Source organism: Carcharodon carcharias, chromosome 23 (genome assembly GCF_017639515.1).
Source record: "Carcharodon carcharias isolate sCarCar2 chromosome 23, sCarCar2.pri, whole genome shotgun sequence".
Lineage (NCBI taxonomy): Eukaryota > Metazoa > Chordata > Chondrichthyes > Lamniformes > Lamnidae > Carcharodon > Carcharodon carcharias.
Window position 1 is genome coordinate 47,115,768 of NC_054489.1, and position 26,982 is coordinate 47,142,749.

A 26,982-nucleotide genomic window follows, 5' to 3' on the forward strand; every position below is an offset into this window, starting at 1 on the left:
ATGAGTTCGGGGCTGAGAATTCATCCAGATGTCAGGTTCCCGACTCCGATTTGAAAATCCATCCCTGAGAGTTTAGTGACAAGATGGTGAGAAGGCAAATCAATCCTGCCTCTCAAGATGCTGTGTGCTGTGCCACCCGATAGAAAAGGTCGCTTGCAAACCCATTTCTGACTTTATTCCATACACACAACATCATCCACCATGAATCAGGAAGACTATAAAAGCCATGAAGTGGGTAACAACCCTGCCAAGAATTCCCACATTTGGTCTAGATTTTTCTAGTCCTATGACTAGGAAGGGAGCAGCAGGATAGGGTGGGAGGGGCTTCCTCCTGAACCCCTGACCATAGCACGTCCTCAGCCCAATTTCCTGGTCAGGATCAGTCAGTATTCATCACAGCCCACAGCAGTTTTCCCACCAACAGACCCGAAGGAGGATGAAGGCAATACTGCAGTAAGAGTGTCATTTCTTCTGGTAGTCTTCCATCTCGTGAGACGGTGGTTTTGCACCTTGGTGGTCAACTCCATGTTAAACATTGCATGGTAGGACTCAGGAGCCCCACCCTTGCATGGCCATCTTTGCCACATTTGCTGCAGAGGAAGATAGTGGGCTGAGAAGGTACAGGAATAGTTTTCACTGGGCCCTTCCTCAGTCAGCTGGGCTTTCTGTTACTTGTCATCTCTCCCAACTGCAGGTAAGTAACTGGAGGGATGGAAGGCCTTTGTTGGGCCTTCTGGCTCTACTTGCTAATCCCACTGTGAGGCCGAGCCAACCACCATGGGCTAACTTATGGCTGCAAAAAGCAGCAGGAATAGCGGTGGACAGGAGGAAAATTAGTTGGGAAAACAGGCCTTGCCCTCTCGCTGGCACTTGTATGCGGCAGCCAAGGAAGGAGACGGCAGCAGAAGCACCAGGGAGAAACAAAGTTTAGTACCATCAGCAGCAGGAGGCCTCACCACTAATATTACCTCACCAGAGATCACCAGACAACAATCAGGAGCCTGAAACCCAGATTTCTTTGCCTGTCCATAGTCCACTGTGCTGGGACTTATGATAGTGTCCCTACCATTCCTCCATAAATCATAAAAAGAATTTTTAAAAAGTATAAATTAGACATGAAGGCTTGATTCGACAGCAGCAAGCTTGGATTTGCAAGCCAAATACTTAAAGAGGAATGGAGGACTGAGGAATCATGGAGTTCCACAGAGAGATGGAGGCATAGTAGGATGTAGGAAGAGTTACGAATATGTAAGATACAGTATTTACAACTTCGAAAGAACAGAGTTTACAATAAAATCGCGGATCTTTATAACAGAGAAGGAGGTCATTTGGTCCATTGTGCCAGCCCTCAGCTTTCCAATTAGTTCCACTCCGTATTTACAATTAGTTCTTCTCTTTTTCAAATATTTATCCAGTTCTCCTTCGAAACATACTATGGATTAAAGGAACAATAACAACAACAGTAGAGATAATTTAGGGAAGATAAGATCACATGGGCATTGAGAATGATCATTACAAATATGGGAGGGTAGAGATGAAAAACACCTATAAGATACTGATCTTTCCTTATATCCAGAACTGTGAGACATATTAGGACAACCTCTCCAGATATGGGAGCAGTATTCAAGTCTTGGGCTTTCTTGGGCTTTATAAAGAGTTGTATTTCTGAAGAGTCTTTCACACGAAGGAGGAAACCAAGCTTTTTGGGAATGGAGAAGGCCGGGGATTTCCTTTCAAGGTCACAGGAAATAGACCAAGGATGCCAGTTGTTGATGTAGCTCAGTATATTGGGTAGGAGCTATGTTCACTGCCCCTTCTAGCATACTTACATTCTCGGTGTGATTAGCTTGATAGAGAGCAATTGTATAAACACCCCCATCCTTCAGGTCAACTTCTCCTTCAACATAGATAAAACTAGATCCAACTCCTGACAACTGTAAAGTACACCTAAGGCAAAGGAACGCAGAACACTAAGTTACATCAGAGTCTAAAAGTCTCAGTAGCTTGCCTGATGGTGGTTCAAGACTTCATGGTACAGAATTAGCATCCATTCAGAGAGAAAAGGGTACTCATTTGTGTGCGTATTTGTGTATGCGTGTTTTTTTTTAATTCATTCATGGGAAGTGGGCTTTGCTGGCTAGGTCAGCATTGATTGCCCATCCCTGATTGCCCTTGAGAAGATGGTGGTGAGCTACTTTCTTGAACCACAGCAATCCATGTTGTGTAGGTACACCCACAGTGCTGTTAGGGAGGGACTTCCAGGGTTTTGACCAAGCGACAGTGCAGGAATGGTGATATATTTCCAAGTCAGGGTGGTGAGCAAATTGGAGGGGAACTTCCAGGTGGTGGAGTTCCCATTTATCTGTTGCCCTTGACCTTCTAGATGGTAGAGGTGGTAGGGGTGTGTGTGTAACTGTATGTTTTTGTATATTTAATTGTGTTTATATGTTGGTATGTATGTGTTTATACATTTTTATGTGTGTGTATGTTTGTCAGTGTGTACCTCTGGGTTTTCATGTATTACATAGAATTACCTAGAAAGTGCAACACAAAAACAGGCTGTTTCGCCCAACTGGTGTGTGTTGTTGTTTCTCCTCCCCATGAGTGGTAACTCTAGTCCTATGTCCTCGCCCTGTTCTCATGTCCCTTTTCGGTCATCCACTTCTCTAACACATTCTTAAATATTGTCCATCTGTCTGTTGTTTCTGCGTAACTGTATGTTTGTATATATTTGTGTATTTAATTGTGTTTATATGTTGGTATGTATGTGTTTATACTTTTTTCTGTGTGTATATGTCTGTTAAATATTGACATGGGCCTCAATATTAACACCCTACCCCACCCTCATGATGAGTTGAAAAGTGGGGAACGCATCCCCTATTCAATAATATAATGGCAGGTTTCAAACTGAGTGATTGACCTGCCTGTTGAGAGGCAGAACATTCATTATTTATACATATTTAAATCAGGCACAGTGAAATTGGGAGCCTGATTGCAATGTAACAATTGTAGCAAAAGTTTTCCAGGGCTCCAGAAAACTATCAGGGGATTGGAGGCTGGAGCTGCCAGTTCAAACAGGTAAGTGCCTTTTCCAGCACACCTGGTAAGCCAAGAGGCAGAGGAGTCCTCCTTTGACATTACCTCAAGGATGCCTTCAGTTTCTCCTCTGACCTTCATTGCTTCTCTCTCTCTCCCCACGCCATGATTGGCAAACTTCCTCGCCCTAGCCCACAACCGCCCCCACTCCTAACAAGCCCAGATCTCACATTCCTCCTTCTTGAGTGCCAGAAACTTGCCGAGGTTCCCTGGCTGTATTCTCCTGTCACTGAGATTCCCACTCTGCAGCCAGGCAGTCCATCAATTTGCGCAGCTGCTGGGCATGAAACTGAAGAAAGTTATTAAGAAGCCCTGCCATTAACTTCAACAGGTCCACTGCATCCCCTTTCTTGTTGAGGTTTCCTGTGCAGCTTCTAGGCTGTGCAATTTTTAACCGATTTGCTGCTTGGGACAGTCAGGAAGTGACCTGGTGAGATTGAAATGAAGCCCAGGAGTATGTCCATATCTCTGTGTTTCAAACTCAGATGCAAGGAAGCTACCAAAAGAACCAAGCTGTCATACATGTATATATACATAAACACAGAATGTCTTTCAATTATGTACTTGTGTCTATATTTATGTGCAGAGATATGCATACTCTCAGAGAAATACACAGCTATATACATTAGCAAAGAAAGACTTTGCATGGGGATATGCGATGAGAAATATATTCTACAAATATAGATAAGAAAGACATGTAAACAGAGAAACAGAGTCACGAGTGTAAGAAGGGGTGGGTTTAATCATTGGGAATGATCCAATCATTTGGGTTAAGAGGTAAAAGTATCAGCACTAGTGAGTTTAGAGTAGGATGGCATCCTGGCTCCAATGTGAACAGGCACCTCTAGGGGTAGTTTACATCTTCCTACAATTGTCAGAATAACATTCTAACAGAGAACTAATGGAGTTTGGGAGTCCAGTGAGCACAATATGACTGCATTTTAGATTATTGCCAGTAAGGAGCAGAGGCTTTAACAGGGCTACATTGAAAGCAACAAGAGGCAAATTAACTCCTTGGGAAGTGTTAATTGAGAGATACCTCACTTGAGGAAACATGAAACAGTTTTCAAAGTATTACTGTTGATGGAGAGAAATAAATATAAACTAACCAGTCCCCAAAATATCTCAAAAGCGCAATTAAAATGGGAAAGAGCAGAAAACACAAGCTACACAAAACTTACAGAATAAGGAACAGAGAATGCTGGGAGGATTGTAGAAGGCAGAGAAACTAAGTTACAGGAAATGTCAGTCATGGGTAAAGAGCCCTGGATATGAGGACAGGGAAGATTTAAACAGAAAATTGAAACTTTCTTCCAGTACTGAATGGTTATAGGGAATTACAATTAAAAAATTAAACAGTACTAACTCCCAAGATATGTATTTCTCACCTGCCAAGTTTTACAGGTGTGTAGAGTGTTGGGACAAATGGTCTCACAGCCAGATCTTTAACAGTATTTCGTTTGCACGTCAATCTCAGAGTCCTGTTGCTACTGGTGTCCGGCGTTTCCAACACAGGAAAGATTCTGCAGATGATATATTCTATTAATGTGCAACACCTCATAAACCAGTCAATCCTTCTGGTCTAATCAAAAGGTCATTAACAAGCTACTCTTAAAGCTGCCACCACATTGGACATACTGAAGGTACATTAATTAGCCAACTGTATTTGCATTTGGGCCTAATCATAATTCCAGTGAGCAACTGGCATCAATCAGCTGTTGATAACTAACAATGTTCAGCTTGCCAGAGATCTACAGATGAGTCCCAGGAGGGGATGAGAGGTGATCAGTTTGGTGTTTGCTGGCATGGGTAGGGCCGTGCAATGCTCTGCAGTTGCAGGAGGACTCAACAAAAAGAAATTTATCAATTTTTTAGGAGCCCCCTTTCTTAGCAGTCTCCAATGCTCCCTCTAAGAACAGTTGGTTAAGCGGCTCAAGATCCTGAAATGTTACATCGCAGGCTCCAACTAGCCTAAATGACTTAAAAGTTTGGGTCTGAACTAGAAACAGGAGCTTAGTACAATATTTCAGGCAACCAACAGCACAGCCACTTCAAAAAAGGCCCCAACCAATTTAGCAGTAGTGCAAATATCTAAGCAGATGGGTCACTGTTGTTTACACATGTTAAATGGGCATAGCAATATTAAAGTTAACGCCCATAAACCTCATCCCTGAATGTCTATGGGCTCATCACTGTGGCAGCAGGGACTCTAGGGATCCTGTAGGTCATGAATTTTTTTCTCACCTCTCTGTAGATGCTAAGTCTTGTTAATGCAATAAAAACAAGAGGACTGCCAAGTGGGTTGCACAGCTGTCCAATGGGCATTATTTCAGCAGCTTAACCTTTCAACACAGCACAGATTGAGAAACATTCTGAAATTTCATGTGAACACATTGTGAGAGTAGCTCAATCTCTGGATTCAATGCTTCAAGGTTGCCCCATCCCCAATTGCCTCCAATTGGTGGTGAGGTCTCTTCTTGAACCGCTGCAGAGCACATGTTATGAGTATATGCACAGTGCTGTTAGGAAGGGAATTCCAAGGTTTTGACCCAGTAACAGGTGAAGGAGCTGTGATATATTTCCAAGTCAGGATAATGAGTGGCTTGGAAGGGAACTTCCAGGTGGTGGTGTTCCCATGTGTCTGCTGCCCTTGTCCTTCTAGACGGTAGAGGTTCTAGGTTTGGAAGGTGCTGTCTAAGGAGCCTTGGTGAGTTGCTGCAGTGTACTTGTATATGGTAAACACTGCTACTACTGTGCACCGGTGGTGAAGGGAGTGAATGTTTAAGGTGGTTGATTGGTTGCTAAATAAGCAGGCTGCTTTTTCTTGAATGGTGTCAAGTCTCTTGAGTGTTGTTGGAGCTGCACTCATCCAGGCAAGTGGAGAGTACTCCTTCACGCTCCAGACTTGTGCCTTGGAGATGGTGGACAGGGTTTGGGGAGTCAAGAGCTGAGTTCCTCGCCGCAGGGTTCCTAACCTCTGACCTGCTGGTGTAGACACAGTATTTATATGGCTAGTCTAGTTCAGTTTCTGGTCAATGGTAACCCCCAGGATGGTGATGGTGGGGGATTCAGTGATGTTATTGCCACTGAACATCAAGAGAAGATGGTTAGATTCCCTGTTGTTGGGAGATGGTCATCTCCAACAATAGAGAATCCAACCATCTCTCTTTGACATTCAATGGCATTACTCTCCACTTGCCTGCAGCTCCAACAATACTCAAGAAGCTCGACACCATCCAGGACAAAGAAACCTGCTCAATTGGCACCCCATCCACCACCATCAACATTCACTCCATCACCACCAATGCACAGTAGTAGCAGTGTGCACCATCCACAAGATGTAAAGCAGCAGCTCACCAAGGCTCCTTCGACAGCACCTTCCAAATCCGTGATCTCTACCACCTTGAAGGACAAGGGCAGCAGATACATGGGAACACCGCCACCAGCAAGTTCCCTTTAAACCACTCACCATCCCAGCTTGGAAATATATCGCTGTTCCTTCACTGTCACTTGGTCAAAATCATGGAACTCCCTTCCTAACAGCACTGTGAGTGTACCTACACCACAGGGACTGCAGCGGTTCAAGAAGGTGATCTTTCAAGGGCAATTAGGGATGGGCAATAAAGATGTTGACCTAACCAGTGATGCCCACATCCCATCAAAGAATTTTTAAAAGCCTCTGCAATGCCCCAATACATGCAGATACCCTCTGCAATGCTCAATACATGCAGATATCCTCTGCAATGCCCCAATACATGCAGATACCCTCTGCAATGCCTCAATTTCATATAGATCCCATTTGTAATGCCCCAATACAGGCAGATTTGTTCTGCAGTACACATGGTCAGCTATTAATACAGCTGTGCTCAGAAAACAACATACCGGACGAGGGCTGAATTATCCAAAATCTTCATTTTGTTGTCAGGAATCTGCGGGAGTAATAATAAACACAAACATTACCATAACTCCAGAGTAAGAATAATTACCTGGTGAAAGCCAACTTCAATGGAGTAAGAATGGATCTGGGCTGAATAAATTGGAGACAAAGGTTGGCAGGAGAAACAGTAGCTGAACTATAGGCTACCTTCAAAGAAAAGATGGTTCGGGCACAATCAAGGTATATTCCCTCGAAAGGTAAAGGTAGGGATAAGAAATCCAGAGCTCCCTGGATGACAAAGGAGGTAGAAATTATGATAAAGAACAAAAATTGTGCTTATGACAGGTGTCAGGTAAAAAAAATACAATTGAGGACCAGGCTGAATACAGAAGATTCAGAGGGGAGGTGAAAAAGCAAATAAGAGAAGCAAAGAGGGAACACAAAAAGAGACTGGCAGCTAACAAAAGAAGAGAACCCAGAGTCTTCTATCAGCATAAGTAAAAGAGGAGTAAGACCAGTTAGGGACCAAAAAAGGGATTTACACGTGGAGGGAGGGGGCATGGCTGAGGCACTAAATGAATACTTTGCATCTGTCTTTACCAAGGAAGAAGATGCTACCAAGGCTGTGGTGAAAAAGGAGGAAATTCTGTCACTTAAAGTGTTCAAAATTGATAAGGAGGAGGTATTGGATAGGCTATCGGTGCTTAAAGTTGATAAGGCACTGGGACCAGATGAGATGCATCCAAGGATACTGAGGGAAGTGAGAGTGGAAATTGCGGAGGGACTGGCCATAACTTTTCAGTCATCCTTGGACTCAGGGGAAGTGCCAGAGGACAGGAAAATAACAAACGTTATGCGCTTGTTAAAAAAATGGGTAAGGATAAGCCCAGCAACTAAAAACTAGTCAGCTTAACTTCAGTGGTGCAGAAGCCTCTAGAAACTATAATTCATGTCAGAATTAATACTCACATGGACAAACAAACCCTGCATGGATTTCTTAAGGGAAAGTCATGTTTAACTAACTTGCTGGAGTTTTTCAAAGTGGTAACAGGGAGGGTTGATGAGGGCAATGCTGTTGATGTGGTGCACGTGGACTTCCAAAAGGCATTTGATACAGTGCCGCACAACGGACTTGTGAGAAAAGTTATAGCTCATGGAATAAAAGAGACACTAGCAACATAGATACAGGATTGGCTGAGTGACAGGAAATAGAGAGTAGTTGTTAATGGATGTTTTTCGGGCTGGAGGAAGGATTGTAGTGGAGTTCTCCAGAAGTCAGTATTGGGACTCTTACTTTCCCTGATATACATTAATGATCTAGACCTTGGTGTGCAGGGCACAATTTCAAATTTTGCAGATGATACAAAACTTGGAAACTGTAAACTGTGAGGACGACAGTGTAGAACTTCAAAAGAACATAGAAAAGTTGATGGAATGGGTGTATAGGTTGAAGTTCAATGCGGAAAAATATGAGGTGATACATTTTGGTAGGAAGAACGTGGAGAGACAGCATAAAATAAAGGGTACAACTCTAAAGGGGGTGCAGGAGCAGAGGAACCTGGGTGTATATGTGCATAAGTCATTAAAGATGGCAGGACAGGTTGAGAGCGCGGTTAATAAAGCATACAGTATACTGGGCTTTATTAATAGGGGCATAGAGTACAAGAATAAGGAGGTTATGTTGTGCTTAAGTTACTAGTTGGACCTCAGCTGGAGTACAGCATACTGTGCTGGACGCCACATTTTAGGGAGGACATGAAGGAATTGGAGAGAGTGCAGAAGAGGTTTATGAGAATGGTTCCAGGGATGAGAAGCTTTAGTTATGAAGATAGCTTGGAGAAGTTGGAACTCTTTCTTGGAGAAAAGGCTAAAAGGAGATTTGATAGAAGTATTCAAAATCATGAGGGGCCTGGTCAGAGTAGATAAGGGGAAATTGTTCCCATTTGCGGAAGGATCATGAACCAGAGGACACAATTAAAGGTAATTGGTAAAAGAAGCAAAAGCGATATGAGAAAACACTGTTTCACACAGCAAGTGGGTCTTAAATGCACTGCCTGAGACTGTGGTGGAGGCAGGTTCAATCGAGGCATTCAAAAGAAAATTAGATGATTATTTTAAAAGAAACAATCTGTAGGGTTATGGGGGAAACCGAGAGAATGGCTCTCGGTGAAACGTTCATTCGGAGAGCCGGTGATGATACAGTGTGCCAAATGGCTTCCTTCTGCAAGGTAACAATCCTATGATTCTATGATAACAATGGGATTGAAAAGCCCCAGTTACATGAGCATTTTGGGAAGTTTGGCCCATTACAATGAGGGATTGAGAAAGAAAACTTCCTATTTTAGTTACACTTGTCAGTTTTAAACATTTCTGGATGAGTTTCAGCACGGGGTAAATACAGTGTAGTTTCTTCTACAACGTCCCATGAAACATTCCTGATCAGGTACAGCACGGTGTTAGATACAGAGTAAATCTCCCTCTACACTGTCCCCATCAAAGACTCCCAGGACAGGTACAGCACAGGGTTAGATACAGAGTAAAGCTCCCTCTACACTGTCCCCATCAAACACTCCCAGGACAGGTACAGCACGGGGTTAGATACAGAGTAAAGCTCCCTCTACACCGTCTCCATCAAACACTCCCAGGACAGGTACAGCACGGGGTTAGATACAGAGTAAATCTCCCTCTACACCGTCTCCATCAAACACTCCCAGGACAGGTACAGCACGGGGTTAAATACAGAGTAAAGCTCCCTCTACACCGTCCCCATCAAACACTCCCAGGACAGGTACAGCACGGGGTTAGATACAGAGTAAAGCTCCCTCTACACTGTCCCCATCAAACACTCCCAGGACAGGTACAGCACGGTGTTAGATACAGAGTAAATCTCCCTCTACACTGTCCCCATCAAACACTCCCAGGACAGGTACAGCACGGTGTTAGATACAGAGTAAATCTCCCTCTACACTGTCCCCATCAAACACTCCCAGGACAGGTACAGCACAGGGTTAGATACAGAGTAAAGCTCCCTCTACACCATCCCCATCAAACACTCCCAGGACAGGTACAGCACGGGGTTAGATACAGAGTAAAGCTCCCTCTACACTGTCCCCATCAAACACTCCCAGGACAGGTACAGCACGGGGTTAGATACAGAGTAAAGCTCCTTCTACACTGTCCCCATCAAACACTCCCAGGACAGGTGCAGCACGGGGTTAGATACAGAGTAAAGCTCTCTCTACACTGTCCCCATCAAACACTCCCAGGACAGGTACAGCACAGGGTTAGATACAGAGTAAAGCTCCCTCTACACTGTCCCCATCAAACCCTCCCAGGACAGGTACAGCACGGGGTTAGATACAGAGTAAAGCTCCCTCTACACGGTCCCCATCAAACACTCCCAGGGCAGGTACAGCACGGGGTTAGATACAGAGTAAAGCTCCCTCTACTCTGTCACGACAAACATTCCCAGAGCAGATTCAACCCGGGGTTAGTTACAGGGTAAAGCCCCCTCTACACTGTCCCAATCAAACAATCCTGCTAGGTACAGCAAGGGGTTAGGTACAGAGTAAAGCTCCTTCTACAACAATTGTAAGGCAGATTGAAAAATACATTTTAAAAAATGATTAATACGATGAAGCTTAAAGATGTTTCAGGGTCAAAAAGAGCTGCCAATCAAACATATCTGTATTTAAAATCCAGATAGAATTATAAAATCGTTACATCACAGTGCTCGTATTAAAAAAAATGGCCTAACCATCTGAAAACTCAACAGAGCAAACGTTTATATCCTGGGGCTTTGTTTATCAAGGCAAGGGGGGGACCCTTTCTGGAAATAAACCTAGTTTTTAACCCCAAATGTATAACGGCAAAGTAAATACATCATTCATTTAAAGTAGGGGGAGATGGTGCTGGCACAGCAGTAATGTCACTGGACTAGTAATCCAGAAGACCCAGGTTAATCCTCGAGGGGCATAGGTTCAAATCCAAACACAGCAGTAGCTGGTGGAATTTAAATCAATTAATTAATAATTATGAAATCATTGGTGACTGGTGTTAAAAGCCACCTGTAGTTTTCCAGAAGGGAGTCTGCCACCCTTACCTGGCCTGCATGTGACTACGACCTGCAGCAGTGTGCTTGGCTCTTAATGCCCTCTGAAATGGCCTAGCAATCACTCCTTTGCACCAAACTGCTATAAAGTCAAAAAGGAATTAAACCAGACTGAGTATCGGGCATTGGAAACGACAATGGCACACCCAGCCATTGAAAAGTGCTCTTTACTAACCTATGGTTTCTTATGCAAAAATTGGCAGTCCCACAGGCTAGTCAACCAACAGCTTGACATAGTCAAACACATCGAATAATACTTACAATGTCCCAGACACCACCATCATCACTACTGGGTATGTCCTGTCCAGAGGTGTCTGCATAGTGATGTTGCCCTGGGAATCCTCAACATTGATTCTTGACCCCATGAATCTCATAGCATCAGGTCAAACATGGGCAAGGAAATCCCCTGCTGATTATCATCTGCTGCCATCCCTCAGCTGATGAATCGGCATTCCTCCATGTTAAACACCAATTGGAAGAAGCAGTGAGGGTGGCAAAGGCACAGGATGCACTCTGGGCAGGGGACTTAAAATGTCCATTACCAAGAGCAGCTTACTAATACATCTGTTGTAGATGTACCTGTGCATCCGTATTAGCAGGAGTGACCACCGCACTATGATGAAGTCCCGTCTTCACACTGAGGATACCTTCCATTATGTTGTGAGGTACTTTCACTGTGCTAAATATGGTCGATTTAGAACAAATCTAGCGAATCAAAACAGGGCATCCATGAGGTGCTGACGGCCATGGCAGCATCGGAATTGTATTGAACCACAAACTGTAACTTCATGGCCTGGCATATCCCTCAATCTACCATAACCATCAAGCTGGGGGATCAACCCCAGTTCAATGAAGTGTGCAGGAGGGCATGCCAGGAGCAGCACCAGCCACAGCTAAAAAATGAGGTATCAACCTGATGAAGCTACAATGCAGGACTACTAGTATATCAAATAGTGGAAGCAGCATGAAACAGACAGAACTAAATGATCCCACCACAAACAGATCAGATCTAAGCTCTGCAGTACTGCCACATCCACTCATGAATTTCAATGGACAATTAAACAACTAAAATCACAGATTCACAGTATCTTTACAGTGCAGAAGGAGACCATTCAGCTCATCAAGTCTGCACTGGCTCTCTGAAAGAGCATTCCACCTCATTCCCTCCCCTGCCTTGTCCCCGTAATGTTGCACATTCTCTCTTTTCAGGTAGCAATCCAATTCCCTTTTGAATACATCGATCGAACCTGCCTCCAGCACCCTTTCAGGAAGGTTATTCCAGACTCCAACCACCCCTGGGTGAAAACATTTTTCCTAACATCACTTCTACTCCTTTTGCCAATTATTTTGAATCTGTGCCCTCTAGTTCTTGATGTTCTCTTCAGTGGGAACAGTTTCTCACTATTTATCCTGTCCATCCCTCCCAGGATCTTGAATACCTCTATCAAGTCTCCTCTCAGCCTTCTTTTCTCCAAGGAAAACAGTCCCAGCCTCTCCAATCTATCTTCATAGCTACAGTTCTTTATCTCTGGAATCATTCTTGTGAATGTCCTCTGTACAGTCTCCAATGCCTTCACATCCGTCAAGTATGGTGCCCAGAACTGGATGCAGTACTCCCGATGAAGCCTAATTAGTGCCTTATACAAGTTCAACATGACCTCCTTACTCTTGTACTCAATGCCCTTATTAATAAAGCCTTAGATACTATATGCCTTATTAACTGCACTCTCAACATGCCCTGCCATCTTCAATGGCATATGTACCCATACACTGAGGTCTTTCTGTTCCTGCATCTCCTTTAGTGTTTCTCCCTTTATTTTATACTGTCTCACCATATCTTTCCAGCCAAAGTGAATCACCTCACACTTCTCTGCATTGACTTTCATCTGCCACTTGTCTGCCCAATCCACCAACATGTCTATGTCCTTTGGAAGTTCAAGACTATTCCCATCACAGCTGACATTTCCAATCTTCGCATCATCTGCAAATTTTGAAATCATGCCCTGCACACCACAGTTCTAGGTCATTAATATATATCAGGAAGAGCAAGGGTCCCAACACTGACCCCTGGAGAACTCCACTACAAACCTTCCTCCAATCTGAAAAACAACCATTTATCACTACTCTGTTTCCTGTCACTCAGCCAATTTCGTATCCAAGTTCCCTTTTATTCCATGAGCTAGAATTTTGCTCACAAGTCTGTTGTGTGGCACTGTATCAAATGCCTTTTGAAAATCCATGTACACCAAATCAACAGCATTTCCCTTATCAACCTCCTCTGTTACCTCCTCAAAAAGTTCCAGCAAGTTAGTTAAACATGATTTTCCCTTAATGAATCCATGCTGGCTTTTCTTAATTATCCTGCACTTGTCTAAGTGACTATTGATTTTATCCCGTATTATAGTTTCCAGAAGCTTCCCTACCACTGAAGTCAGACTGACTGGCCTGTAGTTGCCAGCTTTATTCTTGCACCCCTTTTTGAACAAGGGTATAACATTTGCAGTTCTCCAGTCCTCTGGCACCTTCCTTGTGTCTAAGGAAGACTGAAAGATTATCACTCATGCCTCTATAATTTCTACTCCCACTTCCTTGGATGCATTGCATCTGGTCCTGGCACCTTTTCTATTTTAAATAAAGACACCCTTTCCAACACCCCCTTCCTCTCAATTGTAATCTCTGTTAGTGTACCAGTTAACTTCTCTCTCACCAAAGCCTGGGTAGGATCCTGATCCTTTGAAAAGACAGGTGCAAAGTCCTCGCTCAACACCTCTGCTATTTCTGCAGCCTCCACGTGCTAGTCTCCTTTTTTGTCCCCAATTGGCCCTACTCTTTCTTTTACCACCCTTTTATTATTTACATGCTTATAGAAGACCTTGGATTCCCTTTTATGTTCGCTGCCAGCCTCTTTTCATGCTCTCTCCTTGCTTTTCTTCTTAGTTTCTTCACTTCCCCTCTGGTCCTTCTAAATACAGCATGATTCTTCATTATATTTTCTACATGACATCTGTCGTACTCGCATTTCTTCCTTTTCATCTTCACTCTATCTCTCTCATCATTCAAGGTGCTCTGGATTTATTTGTCCTACCTTTCCCCTTCAAGGGAATATACGTTGACGTTGTCTGCAATACTTTTTCTTTGAAGGGGACCCATTGTTCAGCCACTGTCTTTTCTGCCAACATTTAATTCCAACACACTTGACTCAGATGCATTCTCATCCCATTGAAGTTGGCTTTCCCCCAATTAATTATCCCTGTTCTGGAGTGTTCCCTGTCCTTTTCCATAATTAACCTACACTTTATGATACAATGGCCACTGTCCCCAAGAGGCTCTCCCACTGATATTTGATCCACTTGGGCCAACTCATTCCCCAGAACCAGGTCCAACAATGCCTGTCCTCTCGCTGGACTGGAAACATACTGCTGCAGAAACTTGTCTTGAATACATTCCAAGAACTCACACTCCGCATGTCCCCTTTGCACTATTCCTATCCCAGTCTATATTTGGATAATTGGAGTCCCCCATTATGATTATTCTATGGGTAGAATTTTCCCCTCGTCGGGCAGGCACGCGACCCGAATGGGAGAAAAATAGTGATCGATGATGTCAGGACAGCGTCCCGACGTCATCGCACACTCTCGCGATATTTCTGTTCTGGGAAAGGCGGCAGTGCACCCGCCGACAATTAAGAGGCCTATTAAGGCCCTTAATCAATTAATTAAATGGAATTTTTCACTGCCTATCCAACTGTTTGTTTGGCGGGTGGGCGAATAGGTCAAGTGACCTTTGCATTTTTTTGCCAAATCTCATCCACGGGCGGAATGAGGTTTCGAGCAGAGATTTTAAAAAATATATAAAATCTTTTAAAAACTCAATTTTCACATGTCCCTGCTCATGTGACAGGGTCGCATGAGGTGACATGTTCTCCTTATTTTTCAGCTGTTTATTTTTAATGTTAAAAATCTTCAGCTCCCTGAGGTAGTTCTGTGCCATCAGGGGGCTTTCAGTGAGCGCACCGGTGCACATGCACTGACTTCCGCACTCACCCTTCTCCACCTTTACCCAGGCAGAGCTGAGCATTGCAGTGTGAGAATCACACTGGCTGGCCGTTAATTGGGGCCCGATCGTGGGCAGCGACCAGTTTCACGGCTGCTCCTGGGCCTGCCCAACAAGGTGAAAATCCTGCCCAATAATTCTTGTACCTCTCTGTAATTTCTTTGCAAATTTGTTTCTCCACATCCTTTCCACTAGTTGGTGGTCTATATACTACAGCAATCAATGTAATTGCATCTTTTTCATTCCCTACGTCTAGCCAGAGAGATTCTGTCCTTGACCCCTTTGGAGCATCCTCTCTCTCCAGTACAGTAATGCCACCTTTAATCAATATTGCCATAATCCCCCCATCCCCGCTTTTCCTTCCTTTCCTGTCTCAAATATTTAACCCCCAGCCTGCCCTTCTTTGATCCAGGTCTTTGTTTTGGCAATAATATCATAATTCCATTTGCCAACCTGTGCCTGTAGCTCACCAACCTTATTAACCACACTCGGTGCATTCACATACATGCACATTAGCTTGGTTTAGGCTTTTTTACTTACCCCCCCACACCACCTCCGCCTTATTCTGGCTCCATCTTATGACTTACAGTTCCCTACTCTAACTCTATCAAACTCTCCAAGTATTCCATCTACCCTGATACTACTTTCTGATATATTCTCCTTATCAGTTGATACTTCACTACTTCTCACTGCTAGTTTCTCTCCTCTCCACTCTGAATTTCCCCACAGGTTTCCATCCCCCCTAAACTCTCCCTAAAAGCACTACCAAACCACCCTGCCCAGTCCAGTTAAGGTGTGACCAGTCCTTCCTGTACAGCTTCCACCTGTCCCAGAACCGATCCCAATGCCTCAGAAATCTAAAGCCCTCCCTCCTATTCTATTTCTCCAGCCATGTGTTGAACTGCTCAATGTTCCTATTCATATGCTCACTAGCACATGACACTGGGAGTAAGCCTGAGATTACTGCTCTAGAGGTCCTGCTTTTTAATTCCCTTCCTAACTCCCTAAAATCTGCTTTCAGGACCTCATCCCTTTTCCTACCTATGTCATTGGTCCCAATGTGGACCACGGCCTCTGGCTGTTCACCCTCCCCCAAAAGAATGTCCTGCAGCTGCACCATGACATCCTTGACCCTGGCACCAGGGAGGCAAGATACCATCCTAGATTCCTGTCTACGGCCACAGAAACACCTGTCTGCTCTCCTAACTATGGAATCCCCTACTTCTATAGGACTTCCACACTTCCTCCTCCACTTCAATGCAACTGAGCCATCCATGGTGCCACGAACCTGGCTCTTGCTACAGTCCTCTGAGGGACCATCTCACTCACCAGTATCCAAAAAGAGTTTAGAGAATTACATAGCCTCAGGGGATTCCTGCACTACTTGCCTGTTTCTCCTGGATACTCTGGTGGTCACCCATTCCCTCTCTGCCTATGTACTTCTTAGCTGTGGTGTGATCACCTCTCTAAATGTGCTATCCATGTAATGCTCAGCCTTGTGGATGCACCACAGTGACTCCAGCCGCCGCTCAAGCTCGACAACTCAGAACTCAAGTTTCTGCAGCTGGTGACACTTCCTGCAGATGTAGTCATCAAGGGCACTTTGTGCCTGCACGGCTTCCCACATCTCACAAAATGTACATTCTACTTGGCCAAGCTGCACTGACCTTAAACATTATACAAAACATTTACTATGGTATTTATTTACTAATTTATTCAAATTTACTAATTTAGGGGGGTAGGCAATAGCATAGTGGTATTGTTGCTAGTCTAGTAATCCAGAGACCCAGGGTAATGCCCTGGGGACCCAGGTTCAAATCCCACCATGGCAGATGGTGGAATTTGAATTCAATAAAAATCTGGAATTAAAAGTTTAATGATGACCATGGAAGTTGTAAAATTCCATCTGGTTCACTGATGTCCTTTAAGGAAGGAAATCTGTCATCCTTACCTGATCTGGCCTACACATGACTCCAGACCCACAGCAATAAGGTTGACTCTTACTCTGAAATAGCCGAGCAAGCCACTCAGTTGTAACAGCCTGCTACAAAGTCACAAAAATGGAATAAAACCTGACGGACCACCCACCATCAACCTAGGCACCAGAAACAACAACACAATCAATCTCAGCCCTGTCAACTTTGCAAAGTCCTCCTCACTAACATCTGGAGGCTAGGGCCAAAATTGGAAGATCTGTCTCACAGACTAGTCAAGCAACTGCCTAATGTAGTGATCCTCACAGAATCATACCTTACAGATAATGTCCCAGACACTGCCGTCACTATCCCTAGGTATGTCCTGTCCCACTGGCAGAGGTGGTGGTGTAGTGGTATACATTCGGGAGGGGGTTGCCCCGGGAGGCCTCAACATCGACTCCGGACCCCATGAAGTCTCATGGCATCAGGTCAAACATGGGCAAGGAAATCTTCTGCTGATTACCAGCTACAGCCCTCCCTCAGCTGATGAACCAGTGCTCCTCCATGTTGAACACCACTTCGAGGAAACACTGAGGATGGCAAGGGTGCAGAATGTACTCTGGGTGGAGGATTTCAATGTCCATCACCAACAGTGGCTCGGTAGCTGGCCGATCCTAAATGACAGCTGCTAGACTGGGTCTGCAGCAGGTAGTGAGGGAACCAACAAGATGGAAAAACATACTTCACTGCCACAGATGCATCTGTCCATGACAGTATCGGTAGGAGTGACCACCGCATGGTTCTTGTCGAGATGAAGTCCCACCTACACATTGAGGATACCCTCCATCAGCACCACCACCATGCTAAATGGGATAGATTTCAAACAGATCTAGTAACTCAAGGCTGGGAATCCATGAGGCGCTCAGAAGCAGCATCAGTAGCAGCAGAATTGCACTCAGCCACAGTCTGTAACCTCATGGGCTGGCATATCTCTCATTCTACCATTACCATCAAGCCAGGGGATCAACCCTGCTTCAATGAAGAGTGCAGGAGTGCATGCCAGGAGCAGCACCATGCATACCTTAAAATGAGGTGTCAACCTGGTGAAACTGTGACACAGGAATACTTGCATGCCAAACAGCATAAGCAGCAAGTGATGGACAGAGCTAAGTGATCCCACAACAAACGGATCAGATCTAAGCTCTGCAGCCCTGCCACATCATAACAGCCAGAAGTGCCATGTGGATGATCCATCTCGGCCTCCACCAGAGATCCCCAGCATTATAAATGCCAGTCTTCAGCCAATTCAATTCACTCCTCGTGATATCAAGGAATGGCTGAAGGCACAGGATACTGCAAAGGCTATGGGCCCTGTCAATATTCCTGCAACAGTACTAAAGGCCTGTGCTCCAGAACTAGCCATGCCCCTAGCCAAGCTGTTCCAGTACAACTACAACACTGGCATCTACCTGGCTATGTGGAAAATTGCCCAGGTATGTCCTGTACACAACAAGCAGGAGAAATCCAACCCAGCCAGTTACCGCCCATCCCTCTACTCTCGTTCATCAGTAAAGTAATGGCAGAGCTCATCAACAGTGCTATGAAGCAGCACTTGCTTAGCAATAACCAGCTCGCTGATGATGCTCAGTTCCTGACCTCATTACAGCCTTGGTTCAAACATGGACAAAACAGCTGAAATCCAGAGGTGAGGCGAGAATGACAGCCCTTGACATCAAGACTGCATTTGACAGAGTGTGACATCAAAGAGCCCGAGCAAAACTGGAATCAATGGGAATTAGACTGAAAAATCTCCATTGGTTGGAGTCATACCTAGCACAAAGGAAGATGGTTGTGGTTGTTGGAGGTCAGTCATCTCAGCTCCAGGACATCACTGAAAGAGTTCCTCAGGGTAGTGTCCTCGGCCCAACCATCTTCAGCTGCTTCATCAATGACCTTCTTTCCAATTTAAAGTCAGAAGTGGGGATGTTCGCTGATGATTGCACAATGTTTAGCACCATTCGTGACTCCTCAGATACTGAAGCAGTCCATGTCCAAATGCAGCAAGACCTGGACAATATCCAGGCTTGGGCTGACAAGTGGCAAGAAACATTCGCGCCACACAAGTGCCAGGCAATGACCATCTCCAACAAGAGAGAATCTAACCATTGCCCCTTGACATTCAATGGCACTACCATCACTGAATCCCCCACTATCAACATCCTGGGGGGTACCACTGACCAGAAACTGAACTGGACTAGCCATATAAATACTGTGGCTAAAAGAGCAGGTCAGAAGATAGAAATCGTGCAATGAGTAACTCACCTCCTGAATCCCTTAAGCCTGTCCACCATCTACAAGGCACAAGTCAGGAACATGATGGAATACTCCCCACTTGCCTGGATGAGTGCAGCTCCCACAACACTTAAGAAGCTTGACACCATCCAGGACAAAGCAGTCCGCTTGATTTGCATCACACCCACAAACATTTGCTCCCTCCACCATCGACGCACAGTGGCAGCAGTGTGTACCATCTACAAGATGCACTGCAGGAATTCACCAAAGCTCCATAGACAGCAGCTTCCAAACCCACGACCACTATCATCTAGAAGGACAAGGACAGCAGATAGATGGGAACGCCACCACCTGGAATTTCTCCCCCAAGTCACTCACCATCCTGACTTGGAAATATATCGCTATTCCTTCACTGTCGCTGGGTCAAAATCCTGGAACTCTCCTCCTAATAGCACTGTGGGTGTACTTATACCAAACAGAAGGCAGCTCATCACCACCTTTTTAAGGGCAACTAGGGATGGGCAATAAATGCTGGCTCAGGCAACGAAGCCCACATTCCATGAATGAATAAAATTTTTTTTTAATTATTTTAATTATTTTCTTAATTTATTTGGAATAATTCCTGTGTATACTACAATTTACTGTGTTTAATAAATGTTAATACCACCCACAGTTACAACTAAAAGTTACACATTTCTTAATTACACTGGTATTTTTTTTGGTATTTATTTTAATAATTTTATTTTAACTATTTTATTTTAATTATTTTATGTTAAATTTTTATTTTAAAGTTTTACTTCTTGTTATTTATAGATCTACTTTAACTCCTGTATCTTAAACTGGCTTTTTTGTTGCTTACACCAAGCAGTTACCAGCCTCAACTTACTGGTTTCCTGTGATGTCACAGTTGTTTTTTCCACTCAGTTTCTTCAGATTTGGTCCCAGTCCCTGACTGCCTCTGCTTGACTCCCAGGTGGGAAAGGCCACTCTCCGATCCCCGGGCTCTATTTATGCTGCTCCCGGTTCCCGACTGCCTCTACTTGGCTCCCAGGTAGGAAAAAAGAGGAGGCTCCCCATCCCCATTCTCAATGATGGGGGTGCCCAACACATCTGTGCAAAAGACAAGGTTGAAGCATTCTGTTAACTTCAGCCAGAAGTGCCTGGTGGATCTATCTCAGCCCCCTCCTGAGGTCCAAGCATCACAAAGGCCAGTCTTCAGCCAATTCGATTCACTCCATGTCATATCAAGAAACAGCTGACGGCACTGAATACTGAAAAGCCTATGGGCCCCAACAGCATTCCAGTAATAGTACTTAAGACTTGTGCTCTAGAAATAGCCAAGCTGTTCCAGTACAGCTACAACACTGGCATCTACCTTCAATGTGAAGAATTGCCCAGGTATGTCCAGTACACAAAAAGCAGGACAAATCCAACCCGGCCAATTACCACCCAATATGTCTACTCTTGATCATCAGTAAAGTGATGGAAGGGGTCATCAACAGTGCTATCAAGTGCTTGCTTAGCCAATGCCTGTTCACTGACGCTTAGTTTGGGTTCCACCAGGGTCACTCAGCTCATGCTTCATCGCGGCCTTAGTCCAAAAGAGCTGAACGCAAGAGGTGAGGCAAAAGTGACTGTTATTGGCATCAAGGCAGCATTTGACCGAATACCACAATGGGAATCTTGAAGGTGGGGGGGGGTGTCGCAAATTCTCCGCTATTTGGAGTCATTCAGAGCACAAAGGAAGATGTTGTGGTTGTTTGAGGTCAATCATCTCAGTCCCAGGACATCACTGCAGGAGTTCTTCAGGGTAGTGTCCTAGACCCAACCATCTTCAGCTGCTTCATCAATGACCAACCATCTATCGTAAAGTGAAAAGCGGGGATGTTCGCTGATGATTACACAACGTTCAGTGCCCTCCATGAGTCTTCAGAGACTGAAGCAGCCCATGCCCATAAGCAGCAAAACCTGGACAACATTCAGGTTTGGGCTAATACTAGCAAGCAACATTCGCGCCACACAAGTGCTAGGCAATGAACGTCTTAATACAAGAGAATCTGACAATTGCCCCTTGACGTTCAATGGCATTACCATCACTGAATCCCCCACTATCAGCATCCTGGGATTTAGCATTGACCAGAAACTGAACTGGACCAACTATAAAAATACTGTGGCTATAAGATAAGATCAGAGGCTAGGAATCCTGTAGCGAGGAACTCACCTCCTGACTTCCCAAGGCCTGTCCATCATCTACAAAGTACAAGTCAGGAGTGTGATGGAATACGGTCCACTTGCCTGGATGAGTGCAGCTCCAACAACACTCAAAAAGCTTGACAACATCCAGGACAAAGCAGCCCATTTGATTAGCACCCCATCCACTACCTTAACGTTCACTCCCTCCACCATCGATGCAGTGGCAACAATGTGTACCATCTATAAGATGCATCGCAACAACTCATCACGGCTCCTTCCAAAACCGTGATCACTACCATCTAGAAGGATAAGGGCAGTAGTTGCATGTGAACACTACCACCTGCAAGTTCCCCTCCCAGCCACACACCATTCCTTCACTGTTGCTGGGTCAAAATCCTGGAACCACCTTCCTAACAGCACTGTGTGCATATCTACAGCAATGGACTGTAGTGGTTCAGGAAGGTGGCTCACCACTGTTGTAGTATACCTTTAAGGATATGAGTATGTCACTGCGTGTGTGTGTATATATATATATATATATATATATACACGCACACAATGTGTTAACCCAGTCCCTTATGAGTGATTGCTGCCTTGTGTTTTATTTGGCGAATAAGCTCAAGGACTTATATCATTATAAGAGCACAACAGCCACCACCATCTTTTCAAGGGCAATTACGGATGGGCAACAAATACTGGCCCAGCCAGCGATGCCCACATCTTGTGAATTAATAAAAAAAAGCTTCATTTTTACCACACCATCTTTACCTGTTATTTCTTCCTGCTCACCTGTTTGACAATAAGTCCCCTGGTTTTGTAATCTCGCACCATGAAAAATGTACTGCCGATCTTTGGGTCCATTGTGACATTTATGTCCACTGGCAGCTGAAGCACTGAACAGTTTACTGGAACAATGTGTAGTCCGAGGGTATCGACAGGCACAAGGTAACTGGTGGAAAACTGAAAAGAAACAAGTTACTCAAGGCAATTTGGGAAGCAGATTGAGATCTTTTTTCTGTGTATAGTCAGCTACATGTTGGCTGGGATGGCAATGAATCGAGTGGTACTGAACCATCCAACTCACAGCGCACAGGGTTTTTCCCTTTTGTTCTCAGGATGTGGCTGATTCTGTAAGGTTATATTATCCATCCCTAGCTGCCCTGTGAAAGTGGTATTTTAGAGTAAGTCACACAGTGTGGGACTAGAGTCACACACAGGCCTGAGCTGCCAGGGGCAGCAGCTCTCTTCCTTGGAGGGCATCAATGAAAAAGTTAATTCTTTTAATAACAATGCAGTTACTGTCGTTTTTTTTTGGTGTTAGACCACAAATCACTAGATTTATTGAACTCAATTTCACAGCATGCCATGGTGAGACTTGACCCCATGACCTTTGAGTTAGTCGTCACAGTTGCAACCATTAAATTATTGCCCTCTAATCTGTAAAGAGTTGGGTCACCTCCGCAAGTTGAAAAGGGTGGCTATAATTGGCCTCGACTTCCTCAATTTAGGGAGGGGAACATCAGTCCAGATTTCTGACTCTGATAACAATTCAGAAACTCTTGTTGGATGGTGATGGTGAGCCTTCTGACATTCACTGTCCAGGGACATCCATACAAAATGGCCACAGGAGTGAGGTTTGTATCGATGGTAACTCTGAGGCAATAACTCTTGCCCAATAGCACAAGACAGTGTTTGCTACAGAGCGCGTTTCTGGAACAAGCTGCCTCAACAATTCCAAAGTCCAAAGTGCAGACTGGATACTATTGTTATAAGCAGGTGTTAATTGTTCTCCTTAGTTATAAGTGTAGATATTGGAGCTTTCAATGGATCGGAGTATAAAACATTATCCTGTCTCCAGTCAATCGTGATATGCTGGCCACAGGTCTGAGTGGATAGAGTGTGTGCTTTGAAATCTGGCAGAAACCATTTAACTTTCTTCCTTTACCTTTTTTGCATTATTTCCTACGTACATTTCTCAGCCTATCTAATCATTTATAGACTGGACAGGCTGGGTTCTTTACTCCAGAAAACAGAAGGCTCATAGGTACTTGATAGATGCCTTTAAAATTATGGAAGGGTTCAGTAGGGTAGAGAATGGCATAGACAAGATGACTGGTGGGAATGTCAAAAACTAGAGGTCATAAGTGTGATGGAAACTAATAAATCAAAGAGGAAATTCAGGAGAATCTTCTTTACCCATTGAGTGGTTAGAATGTGGAACTTGCTACCATATGGAGTGACAATTATTACAAATGCATTTAAGGGAAGGCAGCTAAGTCCATGAGGAGAAATTAGGAATGGAAGGTAAAGTTGATCAGGTGAGGTGAAGTAAGATGAAAAGATGATCTTGTAGAGCTGAATATCCTGTTTCTGTGCAACAAAATTCTATGTAATTTACTATTGGATGTTTCATTGCTCTGATACCAGTCACTAGAAGCAGTGCTGTCAGCACACAGCACTGTTGGGCACTTCTGGTCTTCAATTCAAAGGTTTTAAAAAGTTTTTGACAAACTGTACATTGGTGTTCTTTTTCTATGTGAGGCATTATTTTGTTGAGCAATGTGTGTTATGGGTAAAAAACTTTATTTCTCAAAACCAACCAATTGAGCAATGCATGCAAAGAGGATGAGACTATGAGTCAAGACAGCACAGGACAAAGTTCAGACTGAGCAGGACTTCTGCCTGTCCCACTCTACCTGGCACAGCCACAAACCATTGCCTAGAGTTAAGGCTTACTGAGTACAAACATAAAGCACACCCCTCACCTCTGGGAGGTAATCAAGATGGAGCCCACCAACAGTTTGGTGAGAGATCCAGCAAGGGTCTTAAATGAGCGAAACGTCATGAAGATCCGAACTGAAGACTCATTAAAGACTTCAGTCAAGACTGAGGCCTTTAACTGGCAAGTCTCAGAGCCTGCTGCAGGTAGAGAAGACAAGGCATCCTCCTCCACTGGAGGCATTCCGGGTCCATCACAACTGCCCCCTTCCCCCTACCCAACCTCCCAAGGCCTAATGCAGTCTTATACATGGCATCTCCAAGAAGCAGTGGTAAGTAAAGTGGAATGAAGATCAATCCATCAGGGGACCTGGAGCTGACCCCACCTCATCACCTGCACTTACCAACATTATCCATCAAAATCATACATGGGGCAGAATTTTCTGCCAGTCGGGCAGGTGGGCCACCCAGCATAAAACGCAGCTCCCCAGGACAGCAGGAGTGGGCGGGCAGCGGTGGGACTGCTATGACCACTGGGTCCAATGACAACCCAGCAGCCTGTTTAAAAGGCTGCTGCAGCCTTGCAAAGGCTGCGAATCACGGCCAGTGGAAGGGAATGGCCTAATTTCTGCTCCTATGTCTTATGGTTTTATGGCTCCTCAGAGCGCTGCTGGTGAGCAGGCCAGGCAGGAGTGTAGGGCCAGGGGCCAATGTACCCCTCGTTTCTCAGATGATTGCCTTGCTGCCCTCCTCGAGGAGGAGGGCGAGGCCCCCCCACATGACCAAACGTGCCTGGGAGGAGGTGGCGGAGGTGGTGAGCTCCCGCAACGTGGTGCGGAGCAACTGGATCCAGTGTCGCGAGCGATTTAACAACCTCTTGCGCTCGGAAAGGATGAGGACCATGTTGGCAATGGTCAGTGAACCCAGCTGGTAGGCTTTCCCACCTGGCTGCCAACGACCCCCCCCACCCAACTCTGAATGCAGTTACTGCATCAAATCATTGACAGCTTGTGTCCTTCACTGGGTGGGCCAGCAGATATTGCCCATGCTGAGGTCACCCTGAGACGGTGGTGAAGAGATGGGTTCTGCACCTGCAGCATGTGGTACACTGAGACCCACATGACTGTTTTGGGGTCAACCTGGAGGATCTGCACCTGGGCACAGAGCTGGAACTCCAGGACATGTCCAAGTCAGGGTGCTGACATGCTGGGAGGGGAGCTTCCCAGGTGGCATTGGCACTGATCGATCTGGTGTCCTTTGCGCTCCACGTGCTTGCGCCTCCTTGCTATGGAAGGTCAGACCGTGTGGTGCCAAATGTGATGTCGGCAGCATGTGGCCAAGGTGGGGGAACAGGCCTGGCATCTTTGAGAGTGTGTTTGGCAGCTGTGGGGTGAGGAGGGTCTGGGGCCCTGCAACGTCCCACTCTGGTTGGGGTGGGACGGCAGCGAAGAGATTCCAGGTACAAGTTGCACTAACCAATGCTCTTCTCTCCTTTTCAGGAGAAGAATATTCATAATGCCGCAGAGCGGGTGAGGACTGGCGGAGGGCCGGCCCAGTTGGCCATCATCACCAGGTTCGAGCAGGAGGCCCTTGATCTGGAGAGATGCCATGCGCCCAGGTCCACTGATGTCGGTGAGGCTGGGAGGCCATGGGCAGGTATGCGTGCCCAGCACTGAGGTCACAATTGATGTCCCAGCAGCCATGGCACTGCTGAATGTTTAGTGATTGAAGTTTGCAACATGGGTTGACCATTGCTTATGGAAGGATGAGTGCATAATGATCTGGGGGACAGAGATACACATTGACATTGTCTCCACCTTAACTAATCAAACATCATTGTTCTTCCTTTCAGCACCAGCGGATCAGGGCCGGGAGGACACAGGGGCCCCCTCTCACACCTGAGGGTCCTGAAGTCTCTAAGCCAAATGCGTCACACCATCTCTGCCAGGCAGGCACCAGCAAGATACTGGCACCTCGGTGAGAATTAGATCATCAGCTAGTATCCCGGGGCACAATGGTAAGGGCACTTCACAGTCGCTGGAGGAGCTGGTGGAGACGAAAAGTGCCCATGGGGCTAACAGTCGGAGGACTGCAGGGGACCAGGCACATGCTCAGTCGGTTGCTGATGCTGTGCCTCTAGAGTCGTCAATGAGGCAGCAAACGCTGGAAGTCCAGAGGGTGTGTAGGAAGATCTGGCGGAGATACATGAGGCTATGCTTGGCTTGGTCTCTGTGGTGGAGGAGCCCACGCGGACCTTCGCCGATGCAATGAGCCTCATGGCCAAGCAACATATTTCCTCCGTGGAGAGAATGGCGACTCTCATGGCGAGACTCCTCCAGGAGACCAATCAGGGCTCACATAGGCTCACATAGGCATTGACCTCAGCTGGTCAGTGCCAGTGTGGGAGATGGTCTGGAAACCAAGTTTCCCAGCTTGGGGCCCATCCATCTATGGTGAGCAAGAAGGTCCGAAGCGACCTCATGTCTGTGCAGCAGCTGCCTGGTGTCTCTGCGGGCTCCTCTCAGGGCGCTCCGGATGAGGGCAGCAGCTCCTCCGCCTTCTGCCAGTGACCATTGCATCCAGTGAGGCTGCGACGACTGGGGAGATGCCAGCTGTGAAACTGGCCGCTCCTTCCCAGGCAGGACCAGCACAGGCTCCACAGGCCAGAGGACGTCCGCCAAGGTCATCGAGGCCAACAGGACAGCACAGTGAGAAGGCTGTCTCAG

At 45.5% G+C, this 26,982-nt stretch overlaps 1 protein-coding gene across 3 annotated transcripts in view; it reads right to left on the reverse strand.

The window, feature by feature from the left end:
* Positions 1-26,982, reverse strand: part of LOC121269030 (solute carrier family 15 member 2-like) — a 169,856-nt gene that overhangs the window by 32,565 nt on the left and 110,309 nt on the right. For all 3 annotated transcript variants that reach the window (XM_041173417.1, XM_041173418.1, XM_041173416.1), the window contains 4 exons: positions 22,328-22,498; positions 6,979-7,025; positions 4,485-4,619; positions 1,830-1,947 (listed from right to left, as the gene is read on the reverse strand). In XM_041173417.1, coding sequence (XP_041029351.1) covers positions 1,830-1,947; positions 4,485-4,619; positions 6,979-7,025; positions 22,328-22,498 — 471 coding nt within the window. The remainder of the gene's footprint in view (positions 1-1,829; positions 1,948-4,484; positions 4,620-6,978; positions 7,026-22,327; positions 22,499-26,982) is intronic.